We start from the raw sequence: 15,743 nt of genomic DNA, 5'->3' as shown, positions 1-15,743 counted from the left end.
AGCATGTCAGGATAACACCTTATCCAAGCACGTTCGCGCAACACTAGTTTTAAAGTGTCCCAATCCACATCTGGTAAAATGAAATCTACAGCTAGCTAATATTTCATTGTTCTCCAAGTAACGCTACATTTTTACTTCCTAAGATTCCAAAATGTTTCTCTGTGAAATATCCACTGTGGGATGGATGAGATACAAAACCTCAACATTGTTTATTACAGGAGTTTACATGGAAACTATAGTATCAGATTTTACACATAGTTACAGCTATAGAAGACACTATAAACAGCTGTAAACAAGTTTTATCACTCTCCATGCATTCAAGACAGAATATTGTTCTATATTCCAAGATGACATAGAAGTCTTAAAGTACCATCCCCGGGACATTTTTTTATTTCACCACCGGAGTGGTAGCAGTAATGTATGTTCCCTGTGTATAGTAAAATACTCACCGGTCGCCGTCTTCTACTGTTTCCAGCATCTCTGCTTCCTCCCCTCCAGCTGTGACTGGCCAGAAGTCAATCCTGAGGCCGGGGTCACACAATCGTATATTCTCTCTGCGAGAGAATCGGATCCATTACGTTAATAACACTCTGCTCAGAGTTTGAGTAGAGTGTCAGCTTAGTGTGATCGGATTCTCTGGCATGAAAGAATAACAACACAGGTGTGGAGAAGATGGAGAACTTAAATGGGTTGTCCGGTCAAAAGTGATAAGTCTGCTGTCACACTGTGCTCTGCGTGGATTCACCGGTATGGGACCCGGGACCGGAGGGTATGTATGAGTTATACATACCCCCGTCCAGTGGGCGCAGCCTCGCTCTCAATACACTTGTATTGAGCGAGGCCGCGCCTTCTAGTCGGATGCGCCCACTGGCCGTCCACGTCACTAGACGGGGTGTGGCCTCGCTCCATACAAGTGAATGGAGAGAGGTGACGCTGAATGGCCAGGGGTATGTATATTGTATACATAGCCTCCGGTCCCGGGTCTCATACCGGCGAATCCCCGCATCACACAGTGCCTGTGCTGGGGGGATTCATAAGTCTGCAGTCACACAGAGAGACTGCAGACTTATCACTTTTGACCAGACAACCCCTTTAATTTCTTTTTGATTGTCCAAGTCTGCGGAAATCAGACTGTACTCGGATGAAATCCGAGTGCAGTCCTATATTTTAAACACACCCATAGACTTTAATAGGTGCATAAAATCCGATTAGAAGAGCCACTAACAACATGCAATGATTTTTTCTCTCAAGCCGAATTGGTAAGACAAAAAAATGCAGATCTGCACTGTCCCATAGTATAACATTGGCCCGAGTGAGATGTATACGCTCGTGTGAGTGAGCCCTAACAGTTACTGTCTCTCTTAGGGGGCAGACAGACTGCCATATTTCTTGTGCGAAGAATCGCATCGCAATCCTTGGACTGACTGTCTGCTCTCCTGACCGGAGCATGACCACTGCATAGAAATACATCACACTGTCACGCTCAGACCAGTCAGTGCACTGTGATGTGATCCTCGCAGAAGAAATACATTCATCTGTCTGCACCCTAAATGAAAGTCTTTGAGAGCCTCAGGTCACGGCCCCACTATCAGTATTTGGTCAGTATTCGGTCAGTATTTTTTCTCAGGAGTGGGACCCAAATCCAGGAGTGGGTGATAAATGCAGAATTGGTGACTTGCTTCTATTATACCTTTTCTCTGATTGTTCCTCACCTGGTTTTGGCTGCCACTCCTGAGAGAAAATACTGACTGAATACTGACCAAATACTGATAGTGAGGCCATGCTCTTATTCTGAGTCTCACAGTCTTACATTAAGAAGTGACTTCTGTTTTGCCCAGCAAACAATTCCGGCAGTCACAACTTCAACCACATGGTACAGAAGAGGACTGGAGCGGCGCCAGGAACAGCAGAAGATGGTGGCTGTTAAGTACATACAGGGAATATACATTAGTGATATCACTTTGGTGGTGAAATTGAAAAAAAACAAACCTGAGGCTGTGTGCCCACGTAGCGTTTTTCAAGCGTTTATGCTGCGGAATTTCCGCAGCATAAACGCTTGTAAAACGCTAGGTAATCCGCACCCCATGGTCCCCAAGGGGATTCCGCATGTTCTATGCACATGCTGCGGATTTTTCCGCAGCGTTTATGCTGCGTACAAAAATCCGCAGCATGTCATTTAATTTTGCGGAAGCGCAGCAGAACTCCCGCCATTGACTTGCATTGAGACGCATAGAAACCGCGACTGTACATTTTTACAAGCGGCTTCTATGCGTCTCTATGTGCGGATAGTACTCAGTTCTGGAGGAGAGGAGACTCTCATCCAGACCTGGGTACCATTCTACCTGTAAAAAAAGAATAAAATAACAAATAAAGTTTATACTCACCTTTCTGAAGGCTTTTCTCTGAATGCCGGCATCGCTTGAGGACCTGCGGTGACGTCACAGTCATGTGACCGCAGGCCCTTCACCGCTCTGTCTCGCGATATGCCGGCAGCCGGGAACCAGCCAGGAAGCTGCGCTGCTGCACACGCCGGGGCCTCGGGGGTGAGTATAGCTTTATTTGTTTTCATTTTTACGGTTCACACTATATAAATCCATGCTGTTTGCATGGATTTATACAGTGTGACCTAGTTGTCAAGCACTTTCCAAGTGATGCTATCGCCTGGAAAGCGCTTGTCAATCTGCATGCGGAAACGCATGTGAAAACGCATGTGAATCCGCATGTATTCCGCAGGAAAAACGCATGCACAATCTGCATGCGTTTTTTCTGCCAGGGAGATGCAGAAATGATGCAGAAATTTTCTGCTTCATTTCTGCATCGTGGGCACATAGCCTGAGTGGTAAATAATATTGCTACATGACAGTTACTATGTAGCAGTAGCTTTACGTAAGTGCGCCTTTAGTCTATCACTGATAGAGTAGATCTGCTGAGTGACCATCCCGATAAATCAGAAGCACAGCATTAACACTCTGCGTAGCAAGCATGTCATTTTCAACATTACACGTAGGACTCAAAAACTAGATTTGTAATGGACAAATATTTCATTGGTTAATACTTACCATTTCTAAATGGACAAAGTCGTGTTCTTCTAGAATCAGGAAATAGTAGCCAGCCCTTGAAGAATAAATTAAATCTCAACATTAAAATAACTTCATACACAATAAAAAAATAGAATATGAATCATGTGGGAAATCATGTAGCTTTGAAGGAAATAGACTGATTAAAGTAAAAATCCTAGATCTCATTTTTTTTATATATATATATATAATACAGTACAACAAAGTACACGAGGCATAATGACAAAACATGATGTGGTTAAATGTGGTAAATTAGGACTTATTGGTATTGTGCAACATAGATGGTATAAATAGTGGAAACTGAAAATCTTATATATTATGTAACACTTACATACATGACAAACACATCCTGAACTCAATTTCAGTGAGTATTGGGTAGTGATAATTTATAGGACACAAATTACCTCAATGCACAAACAAGGTAGAATTTCTGAATATGCCAATGTGACAGACTTTGTGGTGTTGTCCTTTTGTATCTAAAAACACAAAATTGAAAATGAGCATAAAAGGATCACAACCCCCAAAATGATGGTCTGTATCTTTATCTGTATATTATGTTGATAGCGAGGTAAAGGTGTTGTCAGTAGTCTTCACAATACGTTACCACCTTACACTGTACAGTTATCTAGAACGAGCATTACTAAGAACACTCCTTTCCCAATAATTGTGCAGTGTAAACAAACTGGACCTACCTTACCAAGAACAATAGTAGCCTATGCGCGAACTATGCGGACGATCTATTACAGATCCTTCTGTACACATCTGAAGTGTTGTCTGACAGTCTAAACAAACTATTAAACAATCGCTGATAAATATGTTGCTGATTAGGCATTCTTTAAAGGAGTTTTCCTATGAACAAAGTTCACTTTAATGGCTAGATCTTGGAATTAAAACAAGTTCCATTATGGGATGTGTTTAAAAAAAATGTTCCTGTGCTGAGATAATCTTATAAATGTGCCCCTGTTGTGTACTGTGTAATGGCTGTGTCTGACCATGCAGGAACATGATCTGATCATACCACAACTCCTGGGCAAGAGAGGAAGCAAAAGAGTATACAGACATTACAGCACGGGGATCACAGCTGATTCCTTTTGTGAGGAAAAACATTTCCCTGCCTGTTTTTAAGCAATGTTTTTTTTTACCTGAAAGAAATAATCAGTTCTGATCCCATGCTGTCCTGTCTGTATACTCTCTTTTGCTTCCTCCCCTGCCCAGGAGCTGTGGTATGATCAGACCATGTTCCTGCACGGGCAGACACAGCCATTACACAGTAACGAACTCCTGTTAAATCACACTAATAAGCAAACACAAGTAAAAAGTTTTTGCAAAATTCACCACTAAAATCACTTAAAATTCATGATGTTTTTTACGTGTATTTTAAATCAAAGGAAGAAAAATGTATGAAGAAACCCTAAAGCCACATTGATTTCTACTTAAAGAGTAACTAAATCTTTAAAACTTTTTCTATATTGGCATGCCATTTTAATTGACAGCAGCTTAGTGGGAGTCTGGGTACTGAAACCTCCACTGATCGCTTAAAAAAAAACACAAGAGGTGCACAGCTCAGGCTTACAGGAATGCACAGTCCAAGCAACAGGAGTGCACAGCTCAGTCTGCAGGAGTGCACAGTCCAAGCTACAGGAGCACACAGCTCAGGCTGCAGGAGTGCACAGTCCAAGTTACAGGAACGCATAGCTCAGGCTACAGGAATACACAGCTCAGGCTTACAAGAATGCACAGCTCAGTCTATAGGATTGCACATGCAGAGCAGAGTACAGGTTCAATAGAAAGCATAGTCTTTGTAGCACAGGCATTACTCTTGCATTCTAGTCTATAAAACACAAGTAAAACACTATCCTATTTACATTTAATAGTAATACAATCAGTAACTGGGAAACTTTTGTTGAAAAAAGTCAAATACAAAACTTTTAAAAACAATACAAAAGACATTCAAAATAATATGTAAAATGTTTGTACTGACCAGGGCATGAGCTCCAGTATCATGACAACTGATGTGTTTCAAACATAGACGTACATTGTAATCATAATCTTCCGGAATATTTGATACATAAACTATGATATTTTTCTTGTCCTCATTGACCATGTAATCTAGTTTCCCAGCTAAAATAAGAAAATAATTGATTCCATTACTTTCTTTCCAGATATGTGGCAGTAACTTAGCAGTTGCAATAAAGGTAGAAATTATTTATGAAATGCATTTCACAGGCTCTGTTAATGTGTACACCCATTATCAGGTGATTATATATTTCTTGAGGCTTATAAAGAGCCAGGTTGGTTCTGCACAAAAATCTTGTAAAATATTAGGTACATTGCACTCTGATAGTATATAATTTAAAACAGTGGTGACCCGGGCAATTGGGGATACATATATTATTTGCGTTAGTAAAGAGCTTATTATTACTTACTTAGACAGGGTAGTATGTGTTTTCCTACATCTTTATTGTGACAATCTGGAAATAAAATATAGAATGTTACAGCACATATTTTATTCCAGAATCTGCGCTACAATTACATTACAATTTTATATTCAAATATTTGCTTAAATGAAACTTGTCATCAAATAAATATTGCCCAAACCACAGGCTGCATGAATCAGACACTGGCTGCATCTGTGCAGACAGGCATGATTTACCTGGAAACGATGAGTAAACTGTTGCAGCCGTCTTGATGAGGGGGCATGTTGGAGTCAGACGCTCTTGATTCATTAAGAGGCGCCTCATTGCACCTCACCACAAATCTTACTCCAGTCTGGGATTGGAGTGTGATTTGTAGCATAAGTTATGCCGCACCCCTGTCACGTTGGGTCATGTTGTGCAAAAAATTTTGACTCTTCAAAGCGATTTGTGCCAGAATTCTAGTTTAATTGCTTTGATGAATTGGGGGCTTTGTGTCTTCGCTGACTAGTTGGGGCTTCTCCCCACCTAAATCCTTTTGACTGACAGGTCCCACTTTGTGAGTACATATGGAATCTGAAGACAGCATCCATTTAAGTTTTATTTATAATAACCCAGATGTCCTTTGAGAGGCCTTTTGTAACATACCTGGCGGCGTCCTTGCATAGTGGTCCATCTCCCACTGTGCAAGAGCGCGCACTTGATCTCCTGTCCAGAATGTCTCTCTGGCTTCCCTCCATGCTGTCTGTTTGTGTCTGTTTCTGCTGCTTAAGGGCGGCGCCCGATCACTTCCTGCTTTTTGTACCTGCTGTGGGTCACACCCCTTGTGCGTCCTCAGCCTATTGCTGTCTGTCACCTGGTATATAGCTCAGCTGCTCCCATCTATCCCTGCCTGAGCATAGTGTTTCATTCAGTGTGTGCTTGCACTCTGAAGGTGCCAGGTCCCGTTCTGTGTTCTCTTGTCTGCCTATCCTGGAGGCTGTATTTCCAGGCCTGTCTGAACACGCTCCTAGCCTGTTCCTCCTGCCTTCTAGGGGCCGATTACCTAGACCTGCTCCTGTATCTTGTCTGTCCTGTCTGAACACGCTCCTAGCCTGTTCCTCCTGCCTTCTAGGGGCCGATTACCTAGACCCGTTCCTGTATCTTGTCTGACCTGTCTGAACACGCTCCTAGCCTGTTCCTCCTGCCTTCTAGGGGCCGATTACCTAGACCTGCTCCTGTATCTTGTCTGTCCTGTCTGAACACGCACCTTGCCTGTTCGTCCTGCCTCTCTGGGGGCCGTATTCCCAGACCCGCTCCTGTATTCCGCTGCAGTGTCGGTCTCCTCTGTACACTCAGTTCCAGTCTGAACTCTCTCCTATCCTTTACCTGTTTTGCCTCTATGTCCGTTCCCTTCCTTTTTCTGCAGAGTCTGAACTCGTACCTAACTCCTGCTTGTTGTCTCTGTACTCCCGTTTGTGAGTTTGTGGTCCACTCGCTACTTCTCTGCTAGTACCCTGTGGGTGTCTGGCTCTGCCTTTCCCTTCCTGTCTGTTCCGTGTGAACAGAGCCCTGTCCCCCCTACTCAGCCTAGCCTGCTCTGACTCCTTTGCTCACCGCTCCGGTGGTTCTAGCCTGCCCTGCTTCTGCCCACTGCTCCGGCAGTCCTGTCCTGCCCTGCTTCTGCCCGCTGCTCCGGCAGTCCTGTCCTGCCCTGCTTCTGCCCGCTGCTCCGGCAGTCCTGTCCTGCCCTGCTTCTGCCCGCTGCTCCGGCAGTCCTGTCCTGCCCTGCTTCTGCCCGCTGCTCCGGCAGTCCTGTCCTGCCCTGCTTCTGCCCGCTGCTCCGGCAGTCCTGTCCTGCCCTGCTTCTGCCCGCTGCTCCGGCAGTCCTGTCCTGCCCTGCTTCTGCCCGCTGCTCCGGCAGTCCTGTCCTGCCCTGCTTCTGCCCGCTGCTCCGGCAGTCCTGTCCTGCCCTGCTTCTGCCCGCTGCTCCGGCAGTCCTGTCCTGCCCTGCTTCTGCCCGCTGCTCCGGCAGTCCTGTCCTGCCCTGCTTCTGCCCGCTGCTCCGGCAGTCCTGTCCTGCCCTGCTTCTGCCCGCTGCTCCGGCAGTCCTGTCCTGCCCTGCTTCTGCCCGCTGCTCCGGCAGTCCTGTCCTGCCCTGCTTCTGCCCGCTGCTCCGGCAGTCCTGTCCTGCCCTGCTTCTGCCCGCTGCTCCGGCAGTCCTGTCCTGCCCTGCTTCTGCCCGCTGCTCCGGCAGTCCTGTCCTGCCCTGCTTCTGCCCGCTGCTCCGGCAGTCCTGTCCTGCCCTGCTTCTGCCCGCTGCTCCGGCAGTCCTGTCCTGCCCTGCTTCTGCCCGCTGCTCCGGCAGCCCCGTCCTGCTCTGTTCTTGCCCACCGCTTCGGGCGTTCCCTCTCTGCTGTGGTTGTCTACCGCATCTGCGGTTCTGTGACCCAGTCTGTACTGGGTCTTAACCTTTCTGTGCTCCAGCCCGTCCTTTCGGCCAGTACCTCCCTGCCTGCATACTCGCCTGTATCCACCCATCTGCATACCTGCCGTGTTTGCTTATATCCACCAGTCTGCGCCAGCCTAACCAGCCTGATCCAGTAATCCCTGTGTGGGTCAACCCCCGTGTCCGGAGTTTGACCTGGAGTAGCACCTGGTCCCTCTGCCCGGTTTCTCCCTGGTGCACTGGCGTCGTATGCCGTTGTGCCATCTTGGTCGGATCGGCCAGATACTTAGTCACGCCCCTCCAGGCACTCTCCGGTTCATGGTCCAGTGGAATCACTACAATCACACGCACACGCCGCTCAGCCCGGGCGTGTGCATAACACCTTTTATTTCACTAACTAATGAAATGCTGTGCTAGTTGTGTATAAAGAGCAAAAATATAGCTAGTGAGAAGTGCCTTGATGGGGCATTTGCCCTAGATGCTGGGTGTCTGGCAGGGACTTAAGATCCCATGCACATTAGACGGCTATTTCTCCCAGGCACAGCAGTGTTCTTTTGGCCAAGCACTCCGTGTTCTCCATGAGAAAGCAGCCGACAGGCATGACTGCCAGTGGCTTTCCTCTGGGAGAACAAAGTGATCTACAGTCTGAAATAGGACATGTCCATCTACATCTCCCCCCGAAAATCAGTTGGCCAACTCCCCCATACACATTACAGTGTTGTCCAAACCAGTCATTATCGGTGAGTGCTGTCAACGTTAGTCTAAATTGTATAGGGCCAAATCAACTCACCAAAAAAGACATAAAACAAAATAAAAAAAACACAGAAAAAGGCAGCTTTATTTACCAAAACCAGTTCACAATACTAATGCACTACAGGATGCAGCAGGCCCCCATGATAAAACTGGAGGCAGAAAAGGTACAAAATACTGATGAAACAACTTAGGCTATGTTCACACATCATGGGTTTTTTGACGTCACAAATCTGCAGCAAAACTTTATCTTCAGGGGCATTTTGTTCAGTATTTTTCTTGCAGTTTTGGTGCTTTTATTGATGCATTTTTTCAGTGTTTTTTTTCACAGTCCTTCTGTCTCTATTCATGCATGTACATAAAGTTCTGTGAAAAAAAAGAACCCCATTCTATTTTGCCATGAAAAAACGCTGATGCAAATTTTGGTGCGTTTTTTCAACGTTTTTTTCATCCCCCATTACTTCCTATGGGTGAAAAAACACTGAAAGAAGTGACATGCTCTATTTTACAAAAAAAACCATGTTAGGCACAAAATACGGAACCAACAAAAACATCATGATGTGTGAACAGAGAATTCTTGTTTCTCATAAATTTTGCAGCTACTGCAAAAGGCAGCTGAAAATTTCCATAAAAATCTGCAGCAAAAAACGCTGAAAAAACTGTGATGTGTGAACACAGCCTTACAAACAATGGAGGATGGTTGCTTAGTATTATAAATGCACACAGATAAGACTTGTATGTGTAGTGCTCAGTGTCTGGCTCACAGCCTATTGGTCATGCCCATCCTATTAGCTTAGGTGGGCTCCCCAGCACTATATAAGGGCAGACACCCCAAGTTCCCCAGCGAACAGTAAGGTCTATGAGCCTTTATTGTCCTCTCATTTCCGAGAACTCAAGCAAGCTCATCCAAACCAAGCATGTATGTATGTGGGAACATTAGAAGGAGAAGGCCTAACGAGAGTTCAGCTGACCTCTAATACAAGTGTGTAGCCACTTAAGGTCTCTTTCACACGTCAGTATGTCCAGTACGAGTGGTGGCAGTTTCCGCACATACTAGAGACACTGACACACGCAGACCCATTAAAATCAATGGGTCTATGCACATCTCAGTGTGTTTTCACGGACCGTGTGTCCATGTGCTCCACACGGAGACAAATCCATGTTTCATCTGTGTGACACATACCGGCGCCTGGGAATCAGTGTACAGTTAGCACTGTTCCCAAGTGCCAGGTGCTGAACACTGCCCTCATCCTGGTTCCCTGCCACTGCTGTGATCAGTACCAGCAGGGACAGTGATGAGGGTAGTAGTAGTCTCCTTCCGGTGTACCCACCTGTAAAAATAAAAATAAAATAATAAAATCCATGTACTCACCTCTCCTAGGTGTCCTCCGCTGTAATCCATGTGACCGCTGCTGCCGAGGAGCTGGGGAGAATGAGCCGCTCTAGAGCTGCAGCTCAGGAGTGGTGTCCTGTCACTCACTGAATGCAGCTCCGGAACGGCTCATTCTCCCCAGCTTCAGCGGTCAGAGGATTACAGCGGGGAACACCTAGGAGAGGTGAGTACATGGATTTTATTATTTTATTCTTATTTTCACAGGTGGGGACACTGCGGGAGCAGGCTACCACTACCCTCATCATTGTCCCTGCTGGTGCTGATGGCAGGGCCAGCAGGGAACCATGGTGAGGGCAGTGTTCAGCACCCGGCGCCTGGGAACAGCACTGCCTATAGCGCTGTTTCCTAGGCGCCATCCGTGTGATGCTGATGCTGCACACGGGCGGCACATGGTTGTCACACGTGTGACACACTCAGACTCACGGACACACGGGACACGGATATCTCAGGAATCGATTTTTCCGGTACCGGAGACATGCGGACGTGTGAAACTGGCCTAAAAGGTGAGGAAAGCCTCATTGCAGCACTGCCTACAAAGCAAGATCCTATAAACCTAATAAATCAAGATAGCTATTGAATTATCTATTGCGACAGTGGTTTAACATTAATTTCTTTTGTGTTTAGTATCAGTAATATTACCTTCAGGGTATGTGCCCACTATCAGGAAATGCTGCGGGTTTGACGCTGCGTGTTTATGCAGCGTCAAACCTGCAGCAGCCAGATGTTACAGCATGCCATATCCACTATGCGTGCATCTGAGGCTGCGGCACACCCACGGAAACTGACATGCGGTGTGTCTTTCAGAACCGCAGCATGTCAATTTCTCTTGCGGGTCCACGTGTAGACTTTCCCCATAGACTTGCCTCAATGGGGAAAGTCCGCATGTGAAAAAAAAATTGCGGCCGCTCATTTCCATAATGAAGGCGGAAGTGGTGCGACTATTCAGCAGCGTCGGGGCCGCAGCAGCTCCTGATTGTGGGCACATTCACAAGCTGCAAATATAGTCATAAAGACCACAAAAATGTCCCAAATTTTACACACAGAGCAAGATATTTAACATTACTACGTTTGTATTTGCATTCACAGCTTATTTTAATTTTTTTCCCCAGAACACAAGCATCCAATAATTCCAAAAAAATGACTGCTAATTCTGTCCAGAGTGACATTCTGTCAGATTGTATTATTTAATTAAAGATCAATGCAGTAATCTTTTTTGAATGTTAGAAACTATTCAAAACTTTCTTTTATGGAGCTATGACTAAAAAAACATGTCAACATTGAACATAATGTCACCACATTGTACAGCCCTTCCTTTTGGATGACAGACCCAGTCATGCGCTGTCTAAAATGATATTGTGAGTAAACCTGCAGAAAACAGACATCAACATGTAATTCTAGTGTAAATGCTCATGGAGGATTTACAAATCCCAGAGATACAGTATATTGGCCCTAATGGCCAGACAGTTTACTGGTTTATGTGCACACTGGTAAAACAGTTCTACCGTTTTCCATTTTTGTCATAAAATATTTGCTTTTCTAGAATTATTAGCTTTTTAGTATAGTTAAACTAAGTTTTACTGCACGTGATTGTAATTTAAGACATTAGATATACATAATAAATAAATGCTGTATATATAATTATCCAGTTTACATCCCCGTGCAAATAGCATATATCCATCCTCCAGGCCAGGAAAAAAAATATTTTTCCTAAACCACACGGAAAATATTTACAGTAAGGAAATAATTATTTCCATCGTGAACTTCTCTTCACCCACATAACACGTGTGTACCATACATTGTTAAACAGTTCAGGGAAAACTTCTTTTATATCAGTAACATGTTCCTTTTGTGAATAAATAAACCATCTGCATCAAAACATAGTTGAAAACAAATTTTGACAATGTAAGTTACAATAGTTAAGACAAACTAAAGTCCTAAGGCCTATGTAAATGGCAAAGTGATAGAGACACACTTAAATGCCAAACAATTAAACCTGAAGAAAAGGTGCTACAAAAATGTCTCCAAATCACAATATTTATTAGTGTATAAAACACACAAAAAAGCAGAGTAGCTCAATGAACACCTAAAGAAATATCACTGGGGACTAAAGAGCAGCATATTATATTATAAGGAAGTAAAAGTAAAAAAGTGTAGATATACTGTATTAATTTGCATTGTGTAACTCACATTGGTTTGCATAAGAGACAATGAGAAAGAAACTTTTACTGAACTCACATGGTGTGAGTTTTAAGCCCTGCGAGTGTATAGCCCGACACACCAAGACGTGTTTCACCCAGCTTCATCACGCTGGATGAAACACATGTTGGGGTGAGTCAGTATATTGTAGCTCAAAGTCCGGCGCCACTGCATGGTGTTCACTTCTCTCTCCATGCAGGGACACCGGCTTACTCAGTGCCCTGGCCTCTCGATTTGGTCCCCAGCATGCTCCCTGTCCTCTATTGTAGTGCACACCACCATAGTGCATGCTAGCTACCCATCTCTTAAAGGGGCAGAACTCAGCTGAGAGGCATTTAGTATAATTGTGCACCTACAAGATGGCTCCCAGCCAATTGCTTGGAGTCATCCTGTATAAAATATTCCCTCGCCAAAGCAACAGCATTCATTAGTGTCCCCTACTAGTGAGTTAGTAGGTCCCTGGTCCCAGTGCGGTCAGAGTCCTGAACCCTAATCCCTGGTCCCAGTTCATGAAGTCCCCTGGTCCTAGTGCGGCTATTCCCTGAACATTGTCCGCTGGTCAAGATGCAGCCAGTCTTGTTCCCGAAGTGCCCTGGTCCATGGGCAGCCATCCCCAGAATCAGTATACGAGACCTGACAGTCTGAACGTTTCCCTATCCAATTATCCAGTGTATCCAGACTACTACAACCAATATCCGAATTACTCTTCTGAGTCTCCTCCGTGTCAGTAACCATTCTGCAGTGATCCTGAACCTATTAGTCTGAATGGAGCCCAAATCTGTGTCAGCTAACCAGACCCCTAGGGTTAGCTGCTGCAGTACTGGGATCTGCCTAGGAGTGGTACCTGGCAGCTACCTGCAGCCCAATCTGTCTCTATCATCAGGAGCTCCAGTTAACACCTTGTAGCCACTTAGCTACTCCCCTTCCTAGGCAGGCCTGGTCCTGTGGCACAGTAAGTCCACCAATCCACTTGCGCCACCATTGGGCGTAACACCTATACTCTGCACGGTGTCTGGCTTGGTAGCTTTTCAGGCTGCACATGTTGCTTGGCCACTTGGCCTTTTTGGATTTATTTAACTAGAGGTAATACTGTGATTAGCCACTTGGCTTTTTTTTACTAGCCCATCTGTGCAATCATTTTTTCTAATCTTATAGTCACTTGACCTTATGATATTGCTATCTAATACTTCTACACTGTGTTCAGAATTATTAGGCAAGTTGTATTTTAGAGGATTATTTTTATTATTGATCAAAAACTATGTTCTCAATCAACTCAAAAGACTCATAAATATCCAAGCTTAATATTTTTGGAAGCTGGAGTGGGATTTTTTTAGATTTGGCTATCTTAGGAGGATATCTGTTTGTGCATGTAACTATTACTGTGCAGAATTATTAGGCAACTTAATAAAAAACAAATATAATCCCATCTCACTTGTTTATTTTCACCAGGTAAATCAATATCAGTGCACAAAATTTAGAAATAAACATTTCTGACATGCAAAATCAAAAACCAAAAAAATTAGTGATCAATATCGCCACCTTTCTTTATGATGACACTCAACAGCCTTCCATCCATAGATTCTGTCAGTTGCTTGATCTGTTTTCGATCAACATTGCGTGCAGCAGCCACCACAGCCTCCCAGACACTGTTCCGAGAGGTGTACTGTTTTCCCTCCCTATAGATGTCACATTTTATGATGGACCACAGGTTCTCTATGGGGTTCAGATCAGGTGAACAAGGGGGCCATGTCATTATTTTTTCTTATTTTAGACTTTTACTGGCCAGCCACGCTGTGGAGCAGTTGGATGCATGTGATGGAGCATTGTCCTGCATGAAAATCATGTTTTTCTTCAACGATACCGACTTCTTCCAGTACCACTGCTTGAAGAAGTTGTCTTCCAGAAACTGGGAGTAGGTCTGGGAGTTGAGCTTCACTTCAACCTCAACCCGAAAAGGTCCCACAAGTTCATCTTTGATGATACCATCCCATACCAGTACCCCACCTCCACCTTGCTGGCGTCTGAGTCGGAGTGGAGCCCTCTGCCCTTTAATGATCCAGCCTCTGGCCCATCCATCTGGCCCATCCAAGAGTCACTCTCATTTCATCAGTCCATGAAACCTTTGAAAAATCAGTCTTAAGATATTTCTTGGCCCATTCTTGACGTTTTACCTTATGTTTCTTGTTCAAAGGTGGTTGTTTTTCAGCCTTCCTTACCTTGGCCATGTCCATGAGTATCGCACACCTTGTGCTTTTTGATACTCCAGTAACTTTGCAGCTCTGAAATATGGCAAAACTGGTGGCGAATGACATCTTGGCATCTTCATGCTTGATTTTCCTCAATTCATGGGCAGTTATTTTGCGCCTTTTTTGGCCAACATGCTTCTTGTGACCCTGTTGGCTATTTGCCATGAAACGCTTGATTGTTCGGTGATCACGCTTCAAAAGTTTGGAAATTTCAAGACTGCTGCATCCTTCTGCAAGACATCTCACAATTTTGGACTTTTCCGAGCCCGTCAAATCTCTCTTCTGACCCATTTTGCCAAAGGAAAGGAAGTTGCCTAATAATTAAGCACACCTTATATAGGGTTTTGATGTCATTGGTAGTTGGCTCTCAAGCCTATGCAGCTTGGAGTAGGACAACATGTATAAAAAGTATCATGTGATCAAAATACTCATTTGCCTAATAATTCTGCACACAGTGTATTATTATAGTCACTAGGCCACCTTTTTCTGGCATATATATCTTTCTCTTGTTGTACATGTAAGTGTTCACATGAGCCTTTTTAATTGTGACGGATAACGTTTTGTGATTATTATTCAGGTCTGTCATTTGCTCTTAGGCTTCCTGTATTAACGGTATATATTTCATTCATTCAAGTGCCATATTTTTCAAAGTGCTAGGGCAGTAAAACATGGCACTTAGACAGGGCAGGAGACAAGTAAGCCATGCAAGCCATTTAAACAAACATGTGCCCAGTTCATTTGTACTGCATAATGTATTCACCCTATGTATTTGTACCATTTATGTTCTACCTGCTGCAGTCCCTCATATCTACCGCCCTACTCTGTGCACACCATCCATATCAGCCCCTTTCTCCACCTATCTTATGTACGGCTCTCATGCTCTTTCTTCTCCCTATTTACTGCCCCTATTAGACAAACCATCAGTAAATTCGGTTTTCAGTACCATCTATATGCTGATGACCCCCAATTCTACACATCGTCTCCTGACATCACCTCTGCTTCTCATGAGCTGCACCATTTCTCTGAAATGCACTATCCAGGACAATATGATTAATGCCCAATACCCACAATTTTAAGCGTGCCCTAAAATACAAAATACCAGTGATTGTCTTTCTGCTGTCTCTAACATCATGTCCTCACTCTATATAAAACTAAATCTTCAAAAATTTAAATTCCTTGTGTTTTCTTCCCTCTATTAACCATCCCAATTGCCATTTCCATGTGTGGTTCTACTTTTAC

The 15,743-nt window shown here is 44.4% G+C and overlaps 1 protein-coding gene across 1 annotated transcript in view; it reads right to left on the bottom strand.

The window, feature by feature from the left end:
- Positions 1–15,743, bottom strand: part of LOC141167249 (interleukin-17 receptor E-like protein) — a 140,010-nt gene that overhangs the window by 58,543 nt on the left and 65,724 nt on the right. The window contains exons 6-9 of the mRNA XM_073654687.1: positions 5,504–5,548; positions 5,059–5,198; positions 3,482–3,553; positions 3,060–3,114 (exon numbers count right to left, since the gene is read on the bottom strand). Coding sequence (XP_073510788.1) covers positions 3,060–3,114; positions 3,482–3,553; positions 5,059–5,198; positions 5,504–5,548 — 312 coding nt within the window. The remainder of the gene's footprint in view (positions 1–3,059; positions 3,115–3,481; positions 3,554–5,058; positions 5,199–5,503; positions 5,549–15,743) is intronic.

The sequence above is a fragment of the Phyllobates terribilis genome, unplaced genomic scaffold, assembly GCF_046119375.1.
Source record: "Phyllobates terribilis strain yellow unplaced genomic scaffold, ASM4611937v1 Scaffold_11__3_contigs__length_659146591, whole genome shotgun sequence".
Taxonomy (NCBI): domain Eukaryota; kingdom Metazoa; phylum Chordata; class Amphibia; order Anura; family Dendrobatidae; genus Phyllobates; species Phyllobates terribilis.
This window is presented reverse-complemented; position numbering and strand designations above follow the sequence as displayed.